Here is a 20,775-nt window from a genome sequence, read left to right on the forward strand (position 1 = left end):
TGTGTCAGACCAAGCTGAGCAGACTGTGTGAGCAGGACAAGGCTGTGAGGCTGCAGGAGGATAAGCTGCAGCAGCTGCACAGAGAGAAGGTACAGCTCTCCCTCTGTCCACTCCTTTTTCTGATGTTGTGTAGGTCTGCATGTGCAGTAAGTATTTGTGTGTGTATGTGTGTATGTGTACAGCACACTCTTGAGACGGCCCTGCTGTCTGCCAGTCAGGAGTTGAGTGAACATAGCGGAAACAACGGCGCCGCACAGAGCCTGCTGCAGCAGAGAGACACGCTGCAGAGCGGCCTGCTGAGCACCTGCAGAGAGCTGAGCAGAGTGACCACGGTGAGATACACACCAGACACACACACATCGGACACACACACAGTCCTGTGTTTCCCAAATGTGGGGCCCAAACTTTTTCCCCCAATTGTGGGGTCCACCCTTTCTAACTACACTACACCTCTGTAAAAAAAATCAGGCAAGTTAAAAAAAAGAAAATTTGAATCACAAAAATCACTTCAAATAAACATAATTCAAAACTTTTGTCTTCATGCTAGTTTTTTACTCACTCAGTGGGGCCCAGTTTCTAGCATTCAATACTTACGAGGTTCAATGCATACACACACACACACACACACACACACACACACACACGTTTCTATTTTGTATATCTTAGCTGGGATCACAGTAACTATCTGGAGACAGTATTGAGTTGAAGGGACTTTTTAAATAAATTGCAGGACAGCATCAGGAAAATGTAGATTTTACTTGGATATTTTCTACACCAACAAATTCACATTGCTGGTAAGATTAGTCATTACTTAGGTGATTAGCCTCCTCTTAACATGGAAGATAAATAGACAGTACAAAGGCAGTAACATTGATCAACACCAGCTCAAATCAATAAACCCCTTTTCGTTCAACATTGTTCTTTCTTAGTGGCAACCATTAGTAGTTCTTGAGACAAAATATTGCTTACTCTCTACAACATTTTTTTAATTCAATAAACATTTATTTGTATATTATTTGGGTGTTTTACTGCATGATGTCTTGAGAAACTCCCTCTTGAGCTTCTCAACAGGGCATTTCAGCTGTTCTTTTCCTGCAGCATAAATAATTGTCTTGGTGCATACATGAGGATATGGTTAACGTTCTTCAGCCAAGCTAAGACGTCTGTTTGAGCGGCCACTTTAGTATGATGATTAATTCGTTTTATTTTGGGATTTTAAACATGCATGACCAGCATCACTTCTAGCACTATGGCTGCTATAGTAGTACCATAGTGCAGACAAATGGTTGCTTACTAACCCTTTAACCTGAGATAATGTTTTTACAACAAATCCTCCTCAAGCCCCCAGGAAGTGCGCTGGACTCTGAGGAAAATATTCGTTGTGTCCAAACGACGGTACTACAATTTCCGTATCAGTCTGTGACGTCACCCGGCCCAGAAATACTTTTTCCCATTGACTAACATGGGGAAAGAGACGTCTCTAAATCAGCGGATTTTTTTTTTTTAAACTACCCAGTATTAACAATGTTATAGCCCTTATTCGAATCATTAGGTCCTTAAAGTTGTAAAATGCACTAAAAGCCGAATCCAGATTTATTGTCTCTCTCAATTCATTCTAGTGAGCCGAGATCGGGGGCGGGGCTTAAGGGGCAACTCAACTGCGCATGCTCTATGAGCGCACATACGGGTACTTCTGCTCCGACAGCCAGGCATGACGGGTAATCTGTGAAGTTTGGCTCTCGAAAATCTCAGGCCATTTTGTCCTCATGCGCCAATGAGCAGCTCTCATACGAAAGAACGAGACCCCACCTCCGACGCTGTATCCAGTTCTTATTATACATCCATGATCCTCCTGCCCTACACTCATATACTCCACATAGTAAACAAAACATTACAAAACGATATATATAGGTATATATATAACACACACACACATTTCTTTTTGACAAAGATAATACAATTAAGAGCTCAAAAGAAACAGAAATGAGCCTATGAATATTCCCGCATAGAGTTTAGTGTTCAAATAGTTTAATACAGGGGGTAGGCCAGCCTACAAGTATCTCAAATTGTGAGATACTTGAGTATCTCACAATTTGTGTCAACTTCTCTGACTCTATACGTCCGTCTGATCTTTGTTCTTGATCTACATTTGAATGTGAAACATTTTCACTCAGCCAACACATTAAACTAGAGCAGATATAACTTAAAGCACTGGAAACCTTAACTCCCCTCCCCCTTCACAGGGATGCGCCGAACGTGAGCCGAATACAATTTTCCAAAGTGATTACAAACCACGCCGTATTTAACAATGAATAGCACCAAGAAATCTACAGAAAATGTTATGCAAAATTAAGTTTCATTTTTTAGGTGAGACAAATTCTTTCATTCACACGAGCTGCCGAACATAAAACCTCTCCTAAAGTGAGAGGCTCATCGACCAATAATGAACGTACTGTCTTCACAGACGGTGAAACGAGCCACAGGAATATTGCCATTTCTCCCGTTGTTAACTCCCTGAATCCTGATGCTGTCGAACTACTTGTATGCTAAAACACCATGGGTTTAAGATTGATGCGGCCAAAGACTCATGTGGCCGCATCAATGTGTACGCATCAGTGACGCAGCATCATCTTTAGCAAAAACCCAGCATCTGATTGGACGAACGCTAGCAACACAGCATTTGGCTAATGCAGCCATCTTGTAAAGTACGTGTTTCTGCTTAATGCCAAACAGATTATTAAACTTTAAATGTTAAGTTCACTCTTGATAGGTAAATGGTGTTCTTTTACTTCACTATATTTATTTTGTACCTTTAGTTACTTTGCAAATTTGGATGAATGATGTGAAATATAATCAAGTGTTAAATCAGACTGTAGTTCCACCTGGAGTAAATTCACAAGCTACCCTGCAGTATACAAAGTCATTCAAACTAGCTGCACCTTTAGGACCAGGTAGAGGGATGATATCTCTTCGCTGGCCTGGGAGCACCTTGGGATCCCCCAGTCAGAGCTGGTTGATGTCGCCAGGGAAAGGAACGTTTGGGGCTCCCTGCTGGAACTGCTACCTCCGCGACCTGACCACGGATAAGCGGGAGAAGATGGATGGATGGATTATTGATATTAAAAAAGTGATTTGTTTTCCATGTGATTTTCTTATCAGAAAGTGTAGTTATTTATTTGAAAGCTCCAAATCCTAATTTTTCCCTCAATGGCCTTTGTGCCCTGGCATGTGTCCTTTGTGCCCTAAAAAAATGTGTGACACCAAAGGCCAAATGGCCTTGCCCCTAAAATGATGAAATTCCAAGCCTGATACACACACACACAGACACACCGGACACACATACACACACACACCAGACCCACACACTCTCTCACTCTCACACACACACACAAACACACAGTCCACTGACCCCTCTCCTGGCTGCTGTCCTGTTCAGGAGTTGGAGCGTTCCTGGGGGGAGTACGACAGGTTGGGGGCCGACGTCACTCTGGCTAAGTCCACCCTGCTGGAGCAGCTGGAGGCCCTGGGCAGCCCACAGGTAGCACAGACACACATCCACACACTTCACACTCCTTCTGAGGTGATCAAGCTTGTAACGGCATATGTGTGGGTTCTCAGACAGAGCCCCCGAGCCAGAGACACATCCAGATCCAGAAGGAGCTGTGGAGGATACAGGACGTGATGGAGGCTCTGGCCAAAAACAAACCCCAGCGGAGCACAGACAACAGTGAGGCTTCACATTCGTTTCCCATTTATCTCATGTGATTAACATTATGAGAACTAACTCCTTCTCAGGTGTCTTTTATTCTGGAAAAGTCCCATTCCTTCTCTCTCCTTGTTTCCATATTCAGCAGGTGTGCCTGCTTCCAGACCGCTCTCCAGTCTCCAGAAGAACGAGGTACAGCAGTCCACACCACACACACTAACAGCCACACCACACACACTAACACACACCCACTGACAGCCACACCACACACAGTCCCATCTGGATCCCAACAGCTTCACATGTGTTTGGGAAGCTGTCATCCACATGTTTCTGTGATTCTCCAAATAACCAAAATGTGTATTTTGATGTGTTTTTAAGCCAGTTAATAATATGACTTTATTGTCATTGCACAGTACATGTACACTGTGTTTGGATTCATTTCCTTCTTACCAGGCAGCCACTGGTTTCCTTCTGATTCAGTCCGTTACGTAAATCACTTCCTGCTTGCTGTAGATAATGTCACATACCTCATTCACACCAACGGTGTTTCAGGGCCGGTTCGGAGCTGGAGCTTGAAAAGCACCGGGTTTTCCTGTTCACACCGCAGTGGAGCAGCCTCTTAGCTCCGGAATCCGGTTCGTTTCAACCACCAAAAAATGGTCCGGCTAGAGCAAAAGCTCCGCATACGTCACGCTTACGTCGAGGCGGGGGCAGAGACAGATCAACTCCTGAACAACAACAAAAAGCCCGCGTTTTATCCAGTTTGTACACAACGATGGAGAAACTTAACAAGCAGCAGTGGTCCACTGAAGAGACCAGCTACCTGCTGGGAATCTGGTCTTCTGAAGAGGTACAGAGGAAGCCTATAGGCCCTGGCTGCGGAACGCGGAATGGGGCGGGGTCGGATGTGGGCAGGGCTGGACGTCCGATGGGCGGGGTGTATGGATATCCTAATGACACAAACAGCATCATCTGCTGGACAACTACAATAAGTACAAATACAAATCTGCACTCGACTAAATATAATTTAAAAACTAAATATAAAAACTTCATACTAATTAAATGCATGAATGTATTTAAATATTTGGTATAAAAAGTCATATTTTCTATATTAGTGTATTTAAGTATATTATTTAATATTTGTTTTTAATTGATTATTAATTTAGTTAGTTCTGTGCATACTCATATCTAGTCCATATATTTCAAATGATACATTGCACTGCATTTCATAGAATGATAGAAAAAGCATTTATTATTTACAACATTTATCATATAACAGAACAATCATTAAGATAACAGAACCGAAAAAGCAAATACAGTAAATATAAAAACCAAACCAAGTATACAAAAAAAAAATCTATACAACAGTGAAAGGCTTTGCTGATGCAAACATTCAACCGCGCTCTTCAAAACAGGCATGAACCTTAAGGTTTTCTTTGTCAATGCACTGCTCAAAAACATTAAATAGTCCGACTCAAATTTGAACCTGAACATAAATGGGTCCATCCTGTCTTCCCAGCTGTCTTCGTCCCGCAGGTTGCTGGCTTCACCAAGGTTATGGAGAGCTGCTTCTCTGTCCAGTGGGGCCATGGAAAGAATTTGTGGCAGGATGACTTTATCTCCCATATTCTTTGCAGAGCACCACTGAGATGCCGCCATAGCACTACTTATAAAGGGGTGCTTCTCCTACAGCAGTGGTTCTCAAACTTTTTCTGTCATTCCCCACTTTGAACAGGTGGGCCTTTTCAAGCCCCACCTGTTCCTCTTAAGCTTAATTTTTCAAGCTTAAAATTGTCAAATGTATCGTTCTATAACAGGGGTCTCCAACCTTTTTTAGGATGAGAGCTACTTTCAAAAACTAAAACTAAAAAAATAGCTACTTTTACTCCTCTTTTTTGTTTTTTTGCAGTGTATATATTTAGCACATTTTAACATTATTATATGCTACCTTTAACCTTTGTGTGCTGTTTGGGTCTGTGGGGCCCGTTTGCAGTGTTTACTAAAAGAACATGTATGCAATTTAATTATTTTAACCTGCTTTATTTGGTGGTGGACGTCACAACTGTAAAGATTGATAAATTCATCAGATGAGCCATACCATGAGCACAAACACCCCACAGTTGTTGGAGGCCCGTTGTCTTGGTATGCCCTATTTCATGAAGAAGGTGAGATTATATACACATATACACACACACACACAGTGTAGGAATCCAGGAATCAAACTCAATTAGTGTGCATCATAATTACTAACTTCCTCCAAGTTTACAGTAAAACAAACTGGTGGTGTGATCAATGGCCATTTACAATTATTAATACTCTTACTATTATTAGTAATCAGAGAAAGCTCAGAGAAAGGAGTATGAATGTAAGGTTTCCCCACTGACTCAGAGAGGAGGAAAGAATGTCTGGCTCAAGTCAGCAGGAGCAATTTAACTATCACAAAAGACAACAACAGCAACAACATATGTGAGGTAATCATATTTTTCACAAAACGAAGACCACACCATTGGGAAGCTTAACGTCTGTTTAATCAAAATAAGGAACAGGGAGAGGCTTGCAAAGCTCTGGGAGTTGAGACTCAGGCTCAGGGTGAGGGTCTCATTGCAGGTCTTCAGGCTCCATTGAATCCCCCTGGGGTTCTTGTGCTGAAAGAGGGAGACAGGAGAAAGGGTTAGATACATCTAGCAACCTAGAGGATGGGAAATTGCTGACCTATTTGAAACTTACCTTGTGTATTCACTCACTTAAGTCCCTCTCCCTTTGCCATCAATCCAACATCAGCTGAGCTGCAACATAATACAGACAGGTAATAATCAACAGAATCACAAAGACATAATATGACTGCTAAAAACACTCACCCATAAATTATGTTTTTGTTTACTGTTTGGAAGTCTCAAATATCCACTCTAAATCCATATCAATAGCGATGTATCACAAAAATAGCTCTCTTCCTTATTATTGTGTAACGTTAACTATATTATACTAGCTTGAACTCCAAAATGGATATCCTCATTTCACCACCTCCACCCACTACAATCACACGCCCCAATGTTATATTACTAATATGTAATTCCCTCCACCCCGGATAAAAGCACGTTAAGAAGCCCCTTTTCTCTAATTCCACAACGTTGGAGGAAATAACATGAGGAGAACGGATTAATAGGCTGTTCGTGGTTAACGTGTGTTGCTAACTTTATCCGGCATCCTAGCCTAATCTGTTATCTGTAAACGTTAAATATACTGATTGAAGGGATAATCCACTAACATCCTTTAATACACGTGTAGTTAATTTGATTCAGATGTTCTGATAATATCCGCAATATAAATCTTTAAACGTCTTCTTACCTTTAAAAGTCCATCACGAACGGTCTATTATGCTACAACTCTACTGTGCTGCTAGCCGCAGATCCTCTCAATAGTTTCCCGGAAATTATCTGCAAGCTAACTTCCGGGGAACTATTGAGAGGCTCCACGATCCGCCATTGCTGTAAAAAACTGGTCCATTGGAGTGAACGGAGATGTCGTAACTCTTCTCTGGGCGGGGTCGGACATCCAACCCCGCCTTTTATCCGACCCCGCCCCATTCCGCGTTCCGCAGCGAGGACCTTCACAATCGGCCATTGTTGTTGTTGTTGTCGGTCGGTGTCAGCTGTGAGGGGTTTCCGCACGGTTTGGCTTTATGAAGCAGGCACGCAAACGGTTACGTCATGACGCAAACGATGACGCAATGACGCAGCACCAGTCGGACTCTGGGCGGTGTGAAAAGAGCCGGAGCTAAACCGAAGAACCGGTTCTGAACCTGAAAAGCTCTAGCACGGAGCTTGAACCGGAGTTGCGTTGGTGTGAATGAGGTATCAGTGACCTTTTCTTCAAATGATACCACAGTTAGTTGGTAATGCAACACATTTCTCCAACACTCTTTAGACTTCAGAGTTTCTTGTTTGACAGAAAAAAATGTTATGAGATTGTTTTACACTGTTCTGTGCTGAAGTCTGAAGGTGTGTTCAGGCCGAAAACAGAGATAAGTCTTGCGTTAGTTTGACTGCTCTCTGACTAATCTGTTGTTAGGGTTTGATGTAGGCAGACATTACAGACACAGAGAATGATCCCAACTCCACAGCGCTTTAGCATCCTTCAGCTGTGTGTTTGGGTCCCTGTGTGTCTGGGTCCCTGTGTGTCTGGGTCCCTGTGTTTGGGTCCCTGTGTGTCTGGGTCCCTGTGTGTCTGGGTCCCTGTGTGTCTGGGTCCCTGTGTGTCTGGGTCCCTGTGTTTGGGTCCCTGTGTGTTTGGGTCCTGTGTTTGGGTCCCTGTGTGTCTGGGTCCCTGTGTCTGGGTCCCTGTGTGTCTGGGTCCCTGTGTGTCTGGGTCCCTGTGTCTGGGTCCCTGTGTGTCTGGGTCCCTGTGTGTTTGGGTCCCTGTGTTTGGGTCCCTGTGTTTGGGTCCCTGTGTCTGGGTCCCTGTGTGTCTGGGTCCCTGTGTTTGGGTCCCTGTGTGTGTGGGGTCCCTGTGTTTGGGTCACTGTGTGTCTGGGTCCCTGTGTGTCTGTGTCCCTGTGTGTTTTGGTCGCTGTGTGTCTGGGTCCCTGTATGTCTGGGTCCTTGTGTGTCTGGGTCCCTGTGTGTTTGGGTCCCTGTGTGTCTGGGTCCCTGTGTGTTTGGGTCCCTGTGTGTTTGGGTCCCTGTGTGTCTGGGTCCCTGTGTGTCTAGGTCTCTGTGTTTGGGTCCCTGTGTGTCTGGGTCTCTGTGTTTGGGTCCCTGTATGTCTGGGTCCCTGTGTGTCTGGGTCCCTGTGTGTTTGGGTCCCTGTGTGTCTGGGTCCCTGTATTTCTGGGTCCCTGTGTGTTTGGGTCCCTGTGTGTTTGGGTCCCTGTGTTTGGGTCCCTGTGTGTCTGGGTCCCTGTGTGTTTGGATCCCTGTGTGTTTGGGTCCCTGTGTGTCTGGGTCCCTGTGTGTCTGGGTCTCTGTGTTTGGGTCCCTGTGTGTCTGGGTCCCTGTGTTTGGGTCCCTGTGTGTCTGGGACCCTGTGTTTGGGCCCCTGTGTGTGCAGTGGTATGGTTCTGTGCTCAGTGAGCGGCTGTGTGTCTGCAGGCAGATACGCTGCTGCCATTCAGTCCTCTCAAAGAGGCGGACAGCGTGCCCCCCCGCCCACCCCTGCCCCAGTACTACGACTCAGCAGAGCGCCCCCCCAACATGCCCCCCTACCACTCACACCCAGGCGGTCGCCTGCAACCCCAAACGCACCGCCCCGAGGACCGCAAGGCTGGCTCCAGGAACGGAGTACACAGCGTAAGAACCGCTGAAATACTTCATGCCCCCCCCCTGTGTGCCCCCACCGTCCACAGACTGTGTCGACCATCATCAGCACGCAGCTTTCTGTAGGCTCACTACATTTTCACCAAGCGCCATTTTGGATACATGTCACTCATTTCCTCGTTTTTACCCAGCAGTCCATGCTCCATCCAGTCATCCCCCCCTTCACTATCATATTCAGACCCCCGACCTGGGTTACCCCCCCCTGCTGTCTTCATAGGTTTGCAAAAGGTCTGTGTGTATGTTGATGTGTGTCACCTGTTTCCACATGGTGTTTAATCTGACCTTGAACACTCTCCCTCACAGCAAAATCCAGACTACCGGCTGTATAAAAGCGAGCCTGAACTCACCACGGTGAAGGAGGAGTTGGATGAGGCCAACGGGGAGGACAAGGACAAGGCAGAGAGCTCGGACACAGCTTCCAAAGGTACTGAAGCTTACGCATACATGTCTATATTTATTGGATTGTCTTCATATTATACTGGTTGGAGACTGTGGTAAAACATTTGATCTATGCTTCTGTACTTTCACTACTATCAGCAATCATACTGATTCATTTATCACAAAAACAACCTGGTAACCTGCAGTCAGTCCCTGAATGCCTCCTGTTTTTGTGGATTTTTTGTTCATGTTTTGTATCTTTTGTGAAATGGAGCACATAAATGCCACAACATGAGCAATCATCCTGACTGCTGTGTTTGTTTGCTGATGTGTAGTCTCTCCTACAGCGCCCTCCTGCCCGGTGGGCATCATTCCTCCTAGAACCAAATCTCCCATGAGTCCCCCCGAGTCCTCCACCATTGCCTCTTATGTCACCCTGAGGAAGACCAAGAAGCCTGAACCCAGATCAGTAAGTCTTTCCCTCAGCGTCGACAGACACAGAAACACAGTTAGATCAAATGATTCCAGTTGAGCAAATGTGGCAGAATCAGCCGCAGGGGGGCTGTCTTGTAAAATGTCTCTGAGGTTGACATTCTTTTGAGTCAGATTCTTAATATGCTACATGGAGAAGGTGACACACATCTACGATTACAATGACACGTCTCTTAATAGTGTCATTCAGATGACTTGCCATAGGAACCATGTGGGCACATGTTTGTAAATGCTGCCTGAATACAGAGTTCGTCTGCAGGGTCAAAGCTTTTCTTCACATCTCAGAGCTAATCTCTGAATAATGTTGTTGTTTGATTTAGAGGTAATATCTTTTAATGTTTCTCTTTAATTAAAGTTGTCGTGATTTCTGCTCCAGTTAATCTTTTGGTGCTGCATTAGACATTTAAGTAACTCAAGCAGGGAAGAGCAAATTATAAGAATATGAAAGTGTAAGAAGAGTCTAAAAGCACATGAGCAGGAGTTTGAGTTTTGTTCAAATTAGCCTTATACTAATATCAATAAAACAGCAAAGTAGATCAAATAAATAAATGACTTAATGCAGAGTTTCTGTTGTAAACTGAACCTCTGATGGTTATGATGCACTTATGTCAGTTTTGTACTCATTTTCATATTCACATTGTGTGCAATGCCTTGTTTACATGCTGCTGTAACAAAAATGTTTCCAAAGTTGGGATCAGTAAAGTATATATGGTCTTATCTTATCTTAGTGCTGTGGAATCCTACTGTATGTGTGGTTCCACTTCAACACCTCCACATTTTAACTCCCGGTTTGTGCCGACCACACGTGGGACTTCTATTTGAGTCATTCTTTCTTTACACGCTCTTATTTGTTCGTGAACATTCGTTCACAGTAATGTCTGACTCACTCCATGACACTAAAGGTGTAAAAGTCCACTGTACCGATCTAGTGCAGCCACACCGCTGAGACCAGTTCTACATCATAAACACTCACTCAGATTTTAATATCTGCACATACAGTACCGGTCAAAAGTTTGGACACACCTTCTCATTCAATGGTTTTTGTTTATTTTAATTTGTTTCTACTTTGTAGATTAATACTGAAGACATCAAAACTATGAAAGAACACATATGGAATTATCTAGTAAACAAAAAAGTGTTAAAAAATCCAGAATATTATTTTTATTTTATATTCTTCAAAGTAGCCCCTTTTGCCTTGATGACAGCTTTGCACACTCTTGGCTTCTCTCAGTCAGCTTCATGAGGTCGTCACCTGGAATGGTTTTCCATTAACACGTGCGCCTTGTCAAGAGTCAATGTGTGGAATGACTTGCCTTCTTAATGTGCTTGAGACCAACAGTTATGTTGTACAGAGTTAGTGCACAGTGGAAAGCCCTATTTGACTACTGTTGTAATCCATATTATGGCAAGAACCACTCAACTCAGTAAAGAGAAACGACCGTCCATCATGACTTTAAGAAATGAAGGCCAGTCGATCTGGAAAATGTCAAGAACTTTGAATGTATCCTCAAGTGCAGTCGCAAAAACCATCGAATGCTGTGATGAAACTGGCTCTCATGAGGACCCCCCGTGAAAGGAAGAGTAAGAGTTACCTCTGCTGCAGAGGACCTGGCCTCCACAATCACCGACCTCACCCCAATTGAGATGGTTTGGGATCAGTTGGACCGCTGAGTGAAGTAAAAGCAGCCAACAAGTGCTCTACCCCTCTGGGAAGTCCCTCAAGACGGTTGGAAAACCATTCTAGGTGACGACCTCATGAAGCTGACTGAGAGAAGCCAAGAGTGTGCAAAGCTGTCATCAAGGCAAAAGGGGCTACTTTGAAGAATATAAAATAAAAATAATATTCTGGATTTTTTAACACTTTTTTGTTTACTAGATAATTCCATATGTTCTTTCATAGTTTTGATGTCTTCAGTATTAATCTACAAAGTAGAAACAAATTAAAATAAACAAAAACCATTGAATGAGAAGGTGTGTCCAAACTTTTGACCGGTACTGTATGTCATGGGAATTCAGCCATTACTTTCTTAGATACCTTTGGGTAATAGCCGATTGATTAACATATATGCCAGCATATTGTATAGACCCAGAGTTTAACACCCAGAGAGACAGAAGCTGATCCTGGCTGCCGTCCTGCACAGGAGCGGCCCCACAGTGCGGTGGATCAGACTAGCTTTGGGGAGCGAGAGTGGGGCCGAACACGGATGAGTGTGGAGGAGCAGCTGGAGAGAATGAGGAGGAACCAGGAGGCCTCGTCGCTCCGTGAGAAGAAGAGAGAGACCCCGTCCCGCTCGCCCTCCTTCAGCAAAGACAACCCTGCTATTATCCAGCAGGTGATGTCACACACTGTGTCCCCATGACCTGAACTACACTGATCTTAGAAACTAGCTTCTGTGCTAACCTTTTCCCTGCCAAACATTTTCAGTCGATCCAATAATCCAAGTGTGTGTGTGCCGGTGTGTGTGCAGGGTCGGGGGCAGATGGAGGGGGCCTGTGCGGACCCTGTGCAGCTGGAGGCGGCGCTGCAGCAGCTGAAGGTGGAGACCATGGAGCAGAGCAGGACACACCCTGCACCAGAGGTTCATGGGATATTTTGATTCCAGTAGTTTCCAACACAACACTTCATTGGTGGATTTCAATGCTATGATGCAAAGCTCCATGCAGGTCTCTCATGATCACGTTCTGTTTCCTTCTCCAGGAGGTGCAGGGAGTTGAGGAGTGTGAGGAGGTGCCGCAGGACGGGGAGGGGCCCCTGCAGAGGGAGGCGGAGCTGCAGGATGAGGTACTGCAGCCTATAACATTTCAATGATATTCATTGGTACAGTGTTAATGGATAAGCCTTTATCTTTCCAATTTTCAACAAATCCATTAAAAAGTATGGCTCAATAAAACACATAGTACCAGGAAGTAAAACATATAGTACCAGTTAGCAAAACTCATGGCAATAGTATTTCAAGTGGAGTGTTAACTTTGGATGTCTGCAGACAGATCCATCCCATCGTTCCAGCTAACAGTAAACTGCTGTGTTGCTGTCTGCCAGCAGGTGGAGGGGAATCATTCTCACACACAGACACACACACACTCACAATTTCTCAATGTCGAGGAGGCTTGCTTGGTAGCACATATATGCTGGGCATTTAAAGAGTGATTCGGCGCCACTCGATGACGTAGTATGCTTGAAATAGTGGCTCTGGAGCAGCTTTACTCGACATTGAGAAACGGCCACTCTCTCTGCTCACTGTGTGTAATCCCACAGCTGATACTCAGTTCTTGTGGTTGTGTAATCTGGGAGGATAAAATGTGTGGGGGGGTGGTAGCTGTAAAAGCTGTATCTCCTGGATTAAGCCTCTCTGGATTAGACTCTCCACCTTCACTCCACAGCAGAGACGTCATCATGTATTACTTAATAACTTATTCACTCAGTAGTTCATTTAAAAAAGAAATATTTAATTGGTATATTTTTAATTTTATCATCGATCTGCTGATTCTTTTTCAAATAGGAATATATTCCTCATGTATTTATTTATCCTTTTTGTTCTCAGATGATTTTTTAACAAAATATTCATAATTTACCACTGTTTTTAAACATTAAATATAACTACATATTTAAGTGTTTGCCAAGATCACATTTTTTAAATAACATGCCATGGAAAAATTGATATCTTGCTACCACAAAATATACATGTCAGTAGGTAACAATGCTGTGTGTGTGTGTGTGTGTGTGTGTGTGTGGTGTGTGTGTGTGTGTGTGTGTGTGTGTGTGTGTGTGTGTGTGTGTGTGTGTGTGTGTGTGTGTGTGTGTGTGTGTGTGTGTCTGTGTGTGTGTGTGTGTGTGTGTGTGTGTGTGTGTGTGTGTGTGTGTGTGTGTGTGTGTGTGTGTGTGTGTGTGTGTGTGTGTGTTTCAGCTGTGTGTGAGTCAGAGGGTGGTGATAGTGGACCTGTGTGCGGAGCCTCAGCGTGTTGAGATTGTAAATCCTTTTGAGGATGATGAAAGCAGAGAGCAAGATCTGACCAGCTCGCCAACAAACACCACTACTGAAAACAGGTACGTGTGTGTGTGTGTGTGTGTGTGCGTGTGTGTGTGTGTGTGTGTGTGTGTGTGTGTGTGTGTGTGTGTGTGTGTGTGTGTGGGTGCACCTCTTCAGCTGCCTCTGGCTCCTGACTGCATTCTTCCATTGCTGATGTCACCCATTCATGTCCATCATTTGTTGCCTTAATGTGCCCTTAATGGAACACTAATTGTCAAATTCACAAAGTAGACCAGAGGCCTGTACTACGAAGCCGGATTTTCGCTTAGCGAGCTAACTTCAGGGAAAACTCTGAGTTTCCGGTCCTACGACGCTGGTTCTCTTCTTAGTGGGCTAGATCTCCATGGTAACTTATGCTGAACAGATAGCCATGGTCCGGAGCAGGTTAGGTTGCAGGCTAAGAGATCAACTCAGTGAAAGCACTGCCTGCTGACCAATCAGAGCTCAGTGTGCGGAGTTTAAAGCGATCAAGTCATATTACAGGAGAAAGGAAATACAGAAAAGCTGCCGTCGCAGGAAAGACGGCCGGCAAAAATCAACCGACTGTGTGAACGTGAACATTAATAGAATATCACCTCCATCTTCAGAGCAATCTGACTATTATAACATTAGCGTTAAGAAAGCTTACTTAAATATCTGCCACAACATAAGTAACCGGATCAGAGTAACATTAAGTACAGTCCGCGGCATATCACTTCATAATGTATCATATATTTCCTTATCTGAGTCAGTTGAGCCGTATCTGGCCGTGCAACACTCACAGTGTCACATACTGTATGCAGAAGTATTATTTTAAGCAACACATTAAGTTGACGAAACACTCGAGACAAATGTAATTAAAGTCAGATCGTGTCTTAGACGGGGCAGTGATATCATAAACCTGTTAATGTACGCATTCAAACACTTTTTCTGTTACCAGCTGTATTCACCTTGCAGGTGCAGCTATGTGGCTTTGATCCTGGATAAAGTGTTTAAGTCATGGATGTTTAAAGTTTAACTTCTTCATTTTTGTCTAATATTATAGTTGACTTTTCATTCAGGAAGTATGACGCTGCGCTGTCAGTACGCTTCTCCATGTTTGTGATTGGTCGAATGCTCCAAATACCAGCCCTTTCATGTGAACGTGCACCTAACTAGATAGGACAAAGCTGGCTTAAGTTAACGAGTTGATAACCAGCGTCGTAGGACCGTTTAGCGAGAGCGCGTTTGTTTTGGATTAGGTCAAACGGCTAACTCAAACATATCCAGGATATGTTGAACAGGATTCGTAGTACAGGCCTCTGGTCAGATCAAGGAACTTATTTGAAAAAAGTTATTCAACATTTTGAAATGGGTGTGGACTTTGAATCCTTGTGCTCCTGCTTATGGAAGCTTTCAGACTCCGGAGCCTGAGACCCCGAGCCCGGAGCCGAGGGAGGAGGAGGCCGAGGAGAGGCAGCAGAGAGAGGAGGAGCTGAAGGAGAGGCTGACCGCAGACCACAAGAAACACAACAACAACAACAACAACATGTTGGCTTGTGAGTGAAGACTCTCCATCGCACACGCATCTGTGTCTGTACACCTGACACCATATTTACATCTTAATACAACATGGTCAAATATTGAAACTAAATTGCCCTTTTGGTTACCTCACTTTGGCCTTGAAGGACTGACATTAGCACGCTATCTGCTGAAACAGTGCAGGGTCGACGCTGAGAGCGTCATATTTAGAGCTAAGGACATGTGGATATCTCCAATCACTCATGTGGGCCTTATTTTAGGCTGATGTTTACTAATCTTAAAATAATTAATATGTTAAAAAGATTTTTTTAATTGCTTTTCACAAACAATAATATATTAGACAATGCAGAATAAGACTTTTGAAGATCATTTATGGATTTGGATACCTAATGGATGGACATGTATTACAGATAATAGAATTGGGTCAGGGGATAAATGTAATTCTTTGAAAGTGAGTTTGGCTGCTACTATAGATTAGCAAAAACACAAGATGGCCTGCTTTTGTTTAGTCTTCAATAATGCTGAGACCAACAGTTTTAGACACTGTGTCAATAAAAACGTGTTCAGCAAACTCTGGTAACACTGCTTCAATATAAACAGTAGAATTGTATAGAATTATATTTGAACTTTTAAAATGGCTAAATGTAATTGATCCTTTGTGTATCTAGATACAATTAAGATACACAAACCCAAGACACGTGAGATGGCTTTGAGGCTTTTCTCACAAATAATCACTTCAGGGTTGAACAATGACTACACATCTACTTTACTCTACATCAGACAGCAGTGGAGTGCTCCTGAGTTTCTGTTGTGTGCAGATTGGAATTGCTTCTTAAAATATCGCTGTGTGAATACATCTGAATTGAACATCTCATGTTCTCTCTACTAGCTAGAACAATTCCAAAGTTCAACAGACAGCGCACTCCAGTGGCGAGACAATGACACTGCAACTTTGAAAACATTGATTATGAGAAGACAGACATTCAGTGATTATGTTTCTAGCTTAATAATCAAAGACATCTCAATTCATGTCTGCACATTACATCAGTTTAACCCTTTAGACCGAAACGGTAAGGGACCACAACAGGATGCAGTCTGCAAAAGCTATCAACAACCAAAGACACCTGAGTACTACGAAGCCGGATTTTCGCTTAGCGAGCTAACTTCAGGGTTAACTCTGGGTTTCCGGTCCTACGAAGCTGGTTCTCTTTTTAGCGGGCTAGATCTCCATGGTAACTTATGCTGAGCGGCTAACCTGGGGGGTATACTACGAAGCAGGATTTTCGTTTAGCAAGATAACTTCTGGGATTTCCGGTACTACGAAGCTGGTTCACTTTTTAGCGGCCTATATCTCCATGGTGACTTATCCTGGAACCTAGTCTGTGCTCCGAAGCAGGATAGGTTCCAGGATAAGAGATCAACTCAGCGAAAGCACCACGCCTGCTGACCAATCAGAGCTCAGTGTGCGGAGGAAATACAGTTTAAACTGCGGTTGCAGGAAAGACGGCCGGGCAAAATCACGACTGTGTGAACATGAAAATGAATAGAACATCACCTCCCATCTTCAGAGCAATCTGACTATTATAACTATTATACTATTAGGCTATGTTAAGAAAGCTTAATTAAATATCTGCCACAACATAAGTAACCGGATCAAAGTAACATTACGTAGCCTACAGTCAGCGGCACTGTGAGTGCAGACGTCGATGTGTCCCATTAGCATTCATATTACTTCATAATGTATCATATATCTCCTTATCTGAGTCAGCTGAGCCGTATCTGGCCGTGCAACACTCACAGTGTCACAGACTATGCAGAAGTATTATTTTAAGCAACACATTAAGTTGAGGAAACACTCGAGTCAAATGTAATTAAAGTCAGATCGTGTCTTAGACGGGGCAGTGATATCATAAACCTGTTAATGTACGCATTCAAACACTTGTTCTGTTACCAGCTGTATTCACCTTGCAGGTGCAGCTCTGTGGCTTTGATCCTGGATAAAGTGTTTAACTCAAGGATGTTTAAAGTTTAACTTCTTCATATGACTAATATTAAAGTTGACTTTTCATTCAGGAAGTATGACGCTGCGCTGTCAGTACGCTTCTCCATGTTTGTGATTGGTCGAATGCTCCAGATACCACCCCTTTCATGTGAACGCGCACCTAACTAGATGGGACACGGCTGGCTTGAGCGAACGAGTTGATAACCAGCATTGTAGTACAGTTTAGCGAGAGCGCGTATGTTTTGGATTAGTTAAGCCAGATAACTCAGAGATATCCAGGGTCTGTTGAACTGGATTCGTAGTACAGGCCTCTGGCTGGACATAAACAAATATCAATACCTAAGATTATCAATATCAGAACTCCCATTCTTTACCGGCAAATAAAGAAACATATGTTCCAAAAAGCCCTTTATAGCAGTAACAGGTGGGTGGAAATCCAACCAAATAACTGCACACCCCCCATCCTCAAGTACATTATCTGGGATCCTCACACAATGACACCCCTGAGCCCGATGCTCCTGATCACACATTCTGATCTACAGTACACGTAAACTAGTGTTAACTGTATGTCGCAGCACTACACTCTTTTCAACTGAGAAATGAACAGTTCATTCTGGTTGCCTTGACAACTTCTAAAAAAAGACAATCTTACTCAACTGGATAGATGGATGAGACCACCCAAAGTCACCTTCACCTTCACATGCACATTTCATCAGAAAGATAACAAGCTTTGAAGAACAACTAAATGCTTTAAGTCCCAGTCATCAATGTAACACAAAGGAAACCAGTGAACACAACCCAACGCACGTGACACGCAAACACTCCTTCTGATTGGTGGAGACATCCGAAGGAAAGCATCGTACTGCTAGTACCTTTGGACTCTCTGACTGACTGTGTACCCCCCCCTCTCTCCTCCTCCTCCTCCTCCCTACAGCACAGACGTTCACCTTGGTGAGCAGCGACACGTGAGCCGCCCCCCACCCTGACGCCCCAAAGCCCAGATGTAGCCTGCCTGCACAGAGCATGCTCCAAGGCTTCATGTTTACAACAGGACTGTTTTGATACTACTGTCACATGCCCACAGGGGCGGAGCCTGAGAGGAGGACCCCCCCCCCCTGCCTGGTGGACCTCACAGACGGCCCCTTTACTTCCAGACAGAGAAAGATGTGCTGCTTCTTTAGAACCTGTTAGCTTTGTCCATCCTGATATGTTCCTGAGCAAAACAGTGAATCAATGGGGTCACATTTCAAAATATTTCTACATTCAGATTGTGAAATGGTGTAGTCCTGAAGTCATGGTTGTGCGAAGAAGAAAACACTCTTATAAAGTGGAGTTTCAGAAGCTGCTAATCCTGTTTTAGAGAAGAACATTGACCACTGACAAATCAACAACAACCATATAAACTCAGCATGTTGTTCAAATGTTTTATTCATGCCACGTTTGCAGTCAGTGTGAATAAAAGCAACACAAAGGGGCTCAATTATTCTCCCATGCTTAGCTCAGCTGATATCAACACAGAGAGGATCAAGTGTTTTTAATGGGCCATGTTTTTATTGCTTTAAACATTAAACCATTTCACAATCTTGTCTGTATGTAGCACGTGTTTTGGGGGTGATAAAGCTCCATAGATATCACCTGCCAAATGTAGACACACACATATCAATACACATACATTTAGATACCTAACTAAGTATTAAAGTTATCTTTATATAATAAGTCTTAGAACATTCTACTGACGGCTGATTGGCTGTGAGTAGCTGGAGGGGGTGTACTGGGGAAGTGTCCCCTCAGATGGGCTCAGCACCAGAGCTTTACTTTACCAGGTACTCCCACATTCATTCTGTGTTCTCTTCAAACCCAAGGCTCCCTTATCACTCCATTTTTATTTTGCACCAGCAACATAAGAGATTGTCCTTCATTGGATATACATATATAAATATATAAAAAGTATATATATGAAAATAAAGCAGATTTTTACTTCAACAAGGTGCCACTTCATGCTGCTGACTCTTTTGAACAGAACTAAGTATTTTGCAGAAGTTGTGATTATGTATGTTGAGCAGGCTGTTCACACGTTATGTGAATGATTTACATTTCTCGTCTGCTTCTCATGTCTATTTGAGTTCATCTCTTTTTGGTTGACAGAACTTAGAAGATACACAGATGCTGAGGACATGACACTGATTAGATCTTTTGAGTTTCAATCTGTTCAAGGTGTTGAAGAGTTGGAGAATAGCACATGTACGAAGCAATAAGTAGGACTTTGGAGCTCCAGGACATAACATGAATTTAAAAGAGATGTATAAACTGTACAAAAATATAATAAACAAGATAGCATAATTTATGTACACACTGAAAAGAATAAGAGCGAAAAGTATAACTAGAGGTTATTATTCATATTATTAGGGTAAATATGCAAAGAGTTCATACCCATGTGTTTTATATCATGTGAAATAAATGTTGATGTTCTTTAAATATTATTGTTGTTGTTATTTTTTTGCTGTCTGCTTATCAAATGACCCTTTGCTTTCAGATTCTAAAATCTCTCATTTCATCCATGTTGCTGTAAGACCTGTCTAGGGGTGTGTCCGATTATAAGTAACCAAGAATATTGAAACTCCATCCTTAGCATGTGTTTCAACACTGTTTGCAGTCTGACCTCCACCGGCCATCCTCTGCTTCCCACATTCTGAGCTTGGTCTTGTTGATTTGTCTTTGATATCATCCGACTGGTGGTGTTTCTCTTTTCTTAAAAGTAAGTTAGCCAAATATGAAATATGATCATATTATCACCTGTTTCTGTAATCACACATCTATGAGCATTGGGATAAAGCTGGTCCACTGATTCAAGATTCAAAAGCTTTATTGTCATATGCACTTAGCTACAGTGTAGTTATGGCAATGCAAATCTGAAGTCCCGAGCTCGTCCAGCAATGCAACATAGTACATACATAAGACAATAAGACAATTACAAAGATAACAATTCAAAAATAGTGCAAAATGAAACCGAGTAGAATAGAATAGTGCAGATATGTTGCTAGACCAATGCAGATGAAGTCAACTATATACATGTCAGAAAAATAAATAAATACAATAAGCTCAATAATGCAGAGAATGTTGTAAGTGACCAAGTCAATACAGGTGGCACATCAACTACAACTTAAGTCCTCTCACCAACAGAATACACACCTTAAAAATATAAAATGGTGAGCCTACAATCAACTCCCATTTGAGTTCAACTGAGCAAGGCAACCTTTAATGCATTGGACATGCAAACACTTCTTGATAAACCCAAATGCTCTCTCTCCCCCCCCCCCCCCCCCCCCTCTCTCTCTCTGCCCACTCGCGGACCGGGTG

At 43.2% G+C, this 20,775-nt stretch overlaps 1 protein-coding gene across 1 annotated transcript in view; it reads left to right on the top strand.

The window, feature by feature from the left end:
* Nucleotides 1-19,898, top strand: part of LOC117549758 (pleckstrin homology domain-containing family A member 5-like) — a gene marked incomplete at its 5' end in the record, with an annotated part of 91,117 nt that extends 71,219 nt beyond the window's left edge. Inside the window, 14 exon segments of the mRNA XM_034221826.1 lie at nucleotides 9-89; nucleotides 183-332; nucleotides 3,437-3,538; nucleotides 3,619-3,727; nucleotides 3,852-3,898; nucleotides 8,794-8,991; nucleotides 9,322-9,442; nucleotides 9,732-9,865; nucleotides 12,030-12,221; nucleotides 12,357-12,467; nucleotides 12,587-12,670; nucleotides 13,794-13,933; nucleotides 15,288-15,433; nucleotides 18,353-19,898. Coding sequence (XP_034077717.1) covers nucleotides 9-89; nucleotides 183-332; nucleotides 3,437-3,538; nucleotides 3,619-3,727; nucleotides 3,852-3,898; nucleotides 8,794-8,991; nucleotides 9,322-9,442; nucleotides 9,732-9,865; nucleotides 12,030-12,221; nucleotides 12,357-12,467; nucleotides 12,587-12,670; nucleotides 13,794-13,933; nucleotides 15,288-15,433; nucleotides 18,353-18,387 — 1,650 coding nt within the window.
* Nucleotides 19,899-20,775: the final 877 nt, after the last annotated feature.

The sequence above is a fragment of the Gymnodraco acuticeps genome, unplaced genomic scaffold (assembly GCF_902827175.1).
Source record: "Gymnodraco acuticeps unplaced genomic scaffold, fGymAcu1.1, whole genome shotgun sequence".
NCBI classification, from domain to species: Eukaryota; Metazoa; Chordata; class Actinopteri; order Perciformes; family Bathydraconidae; genus Gymnodraco; species Gymnodraco acuticeps.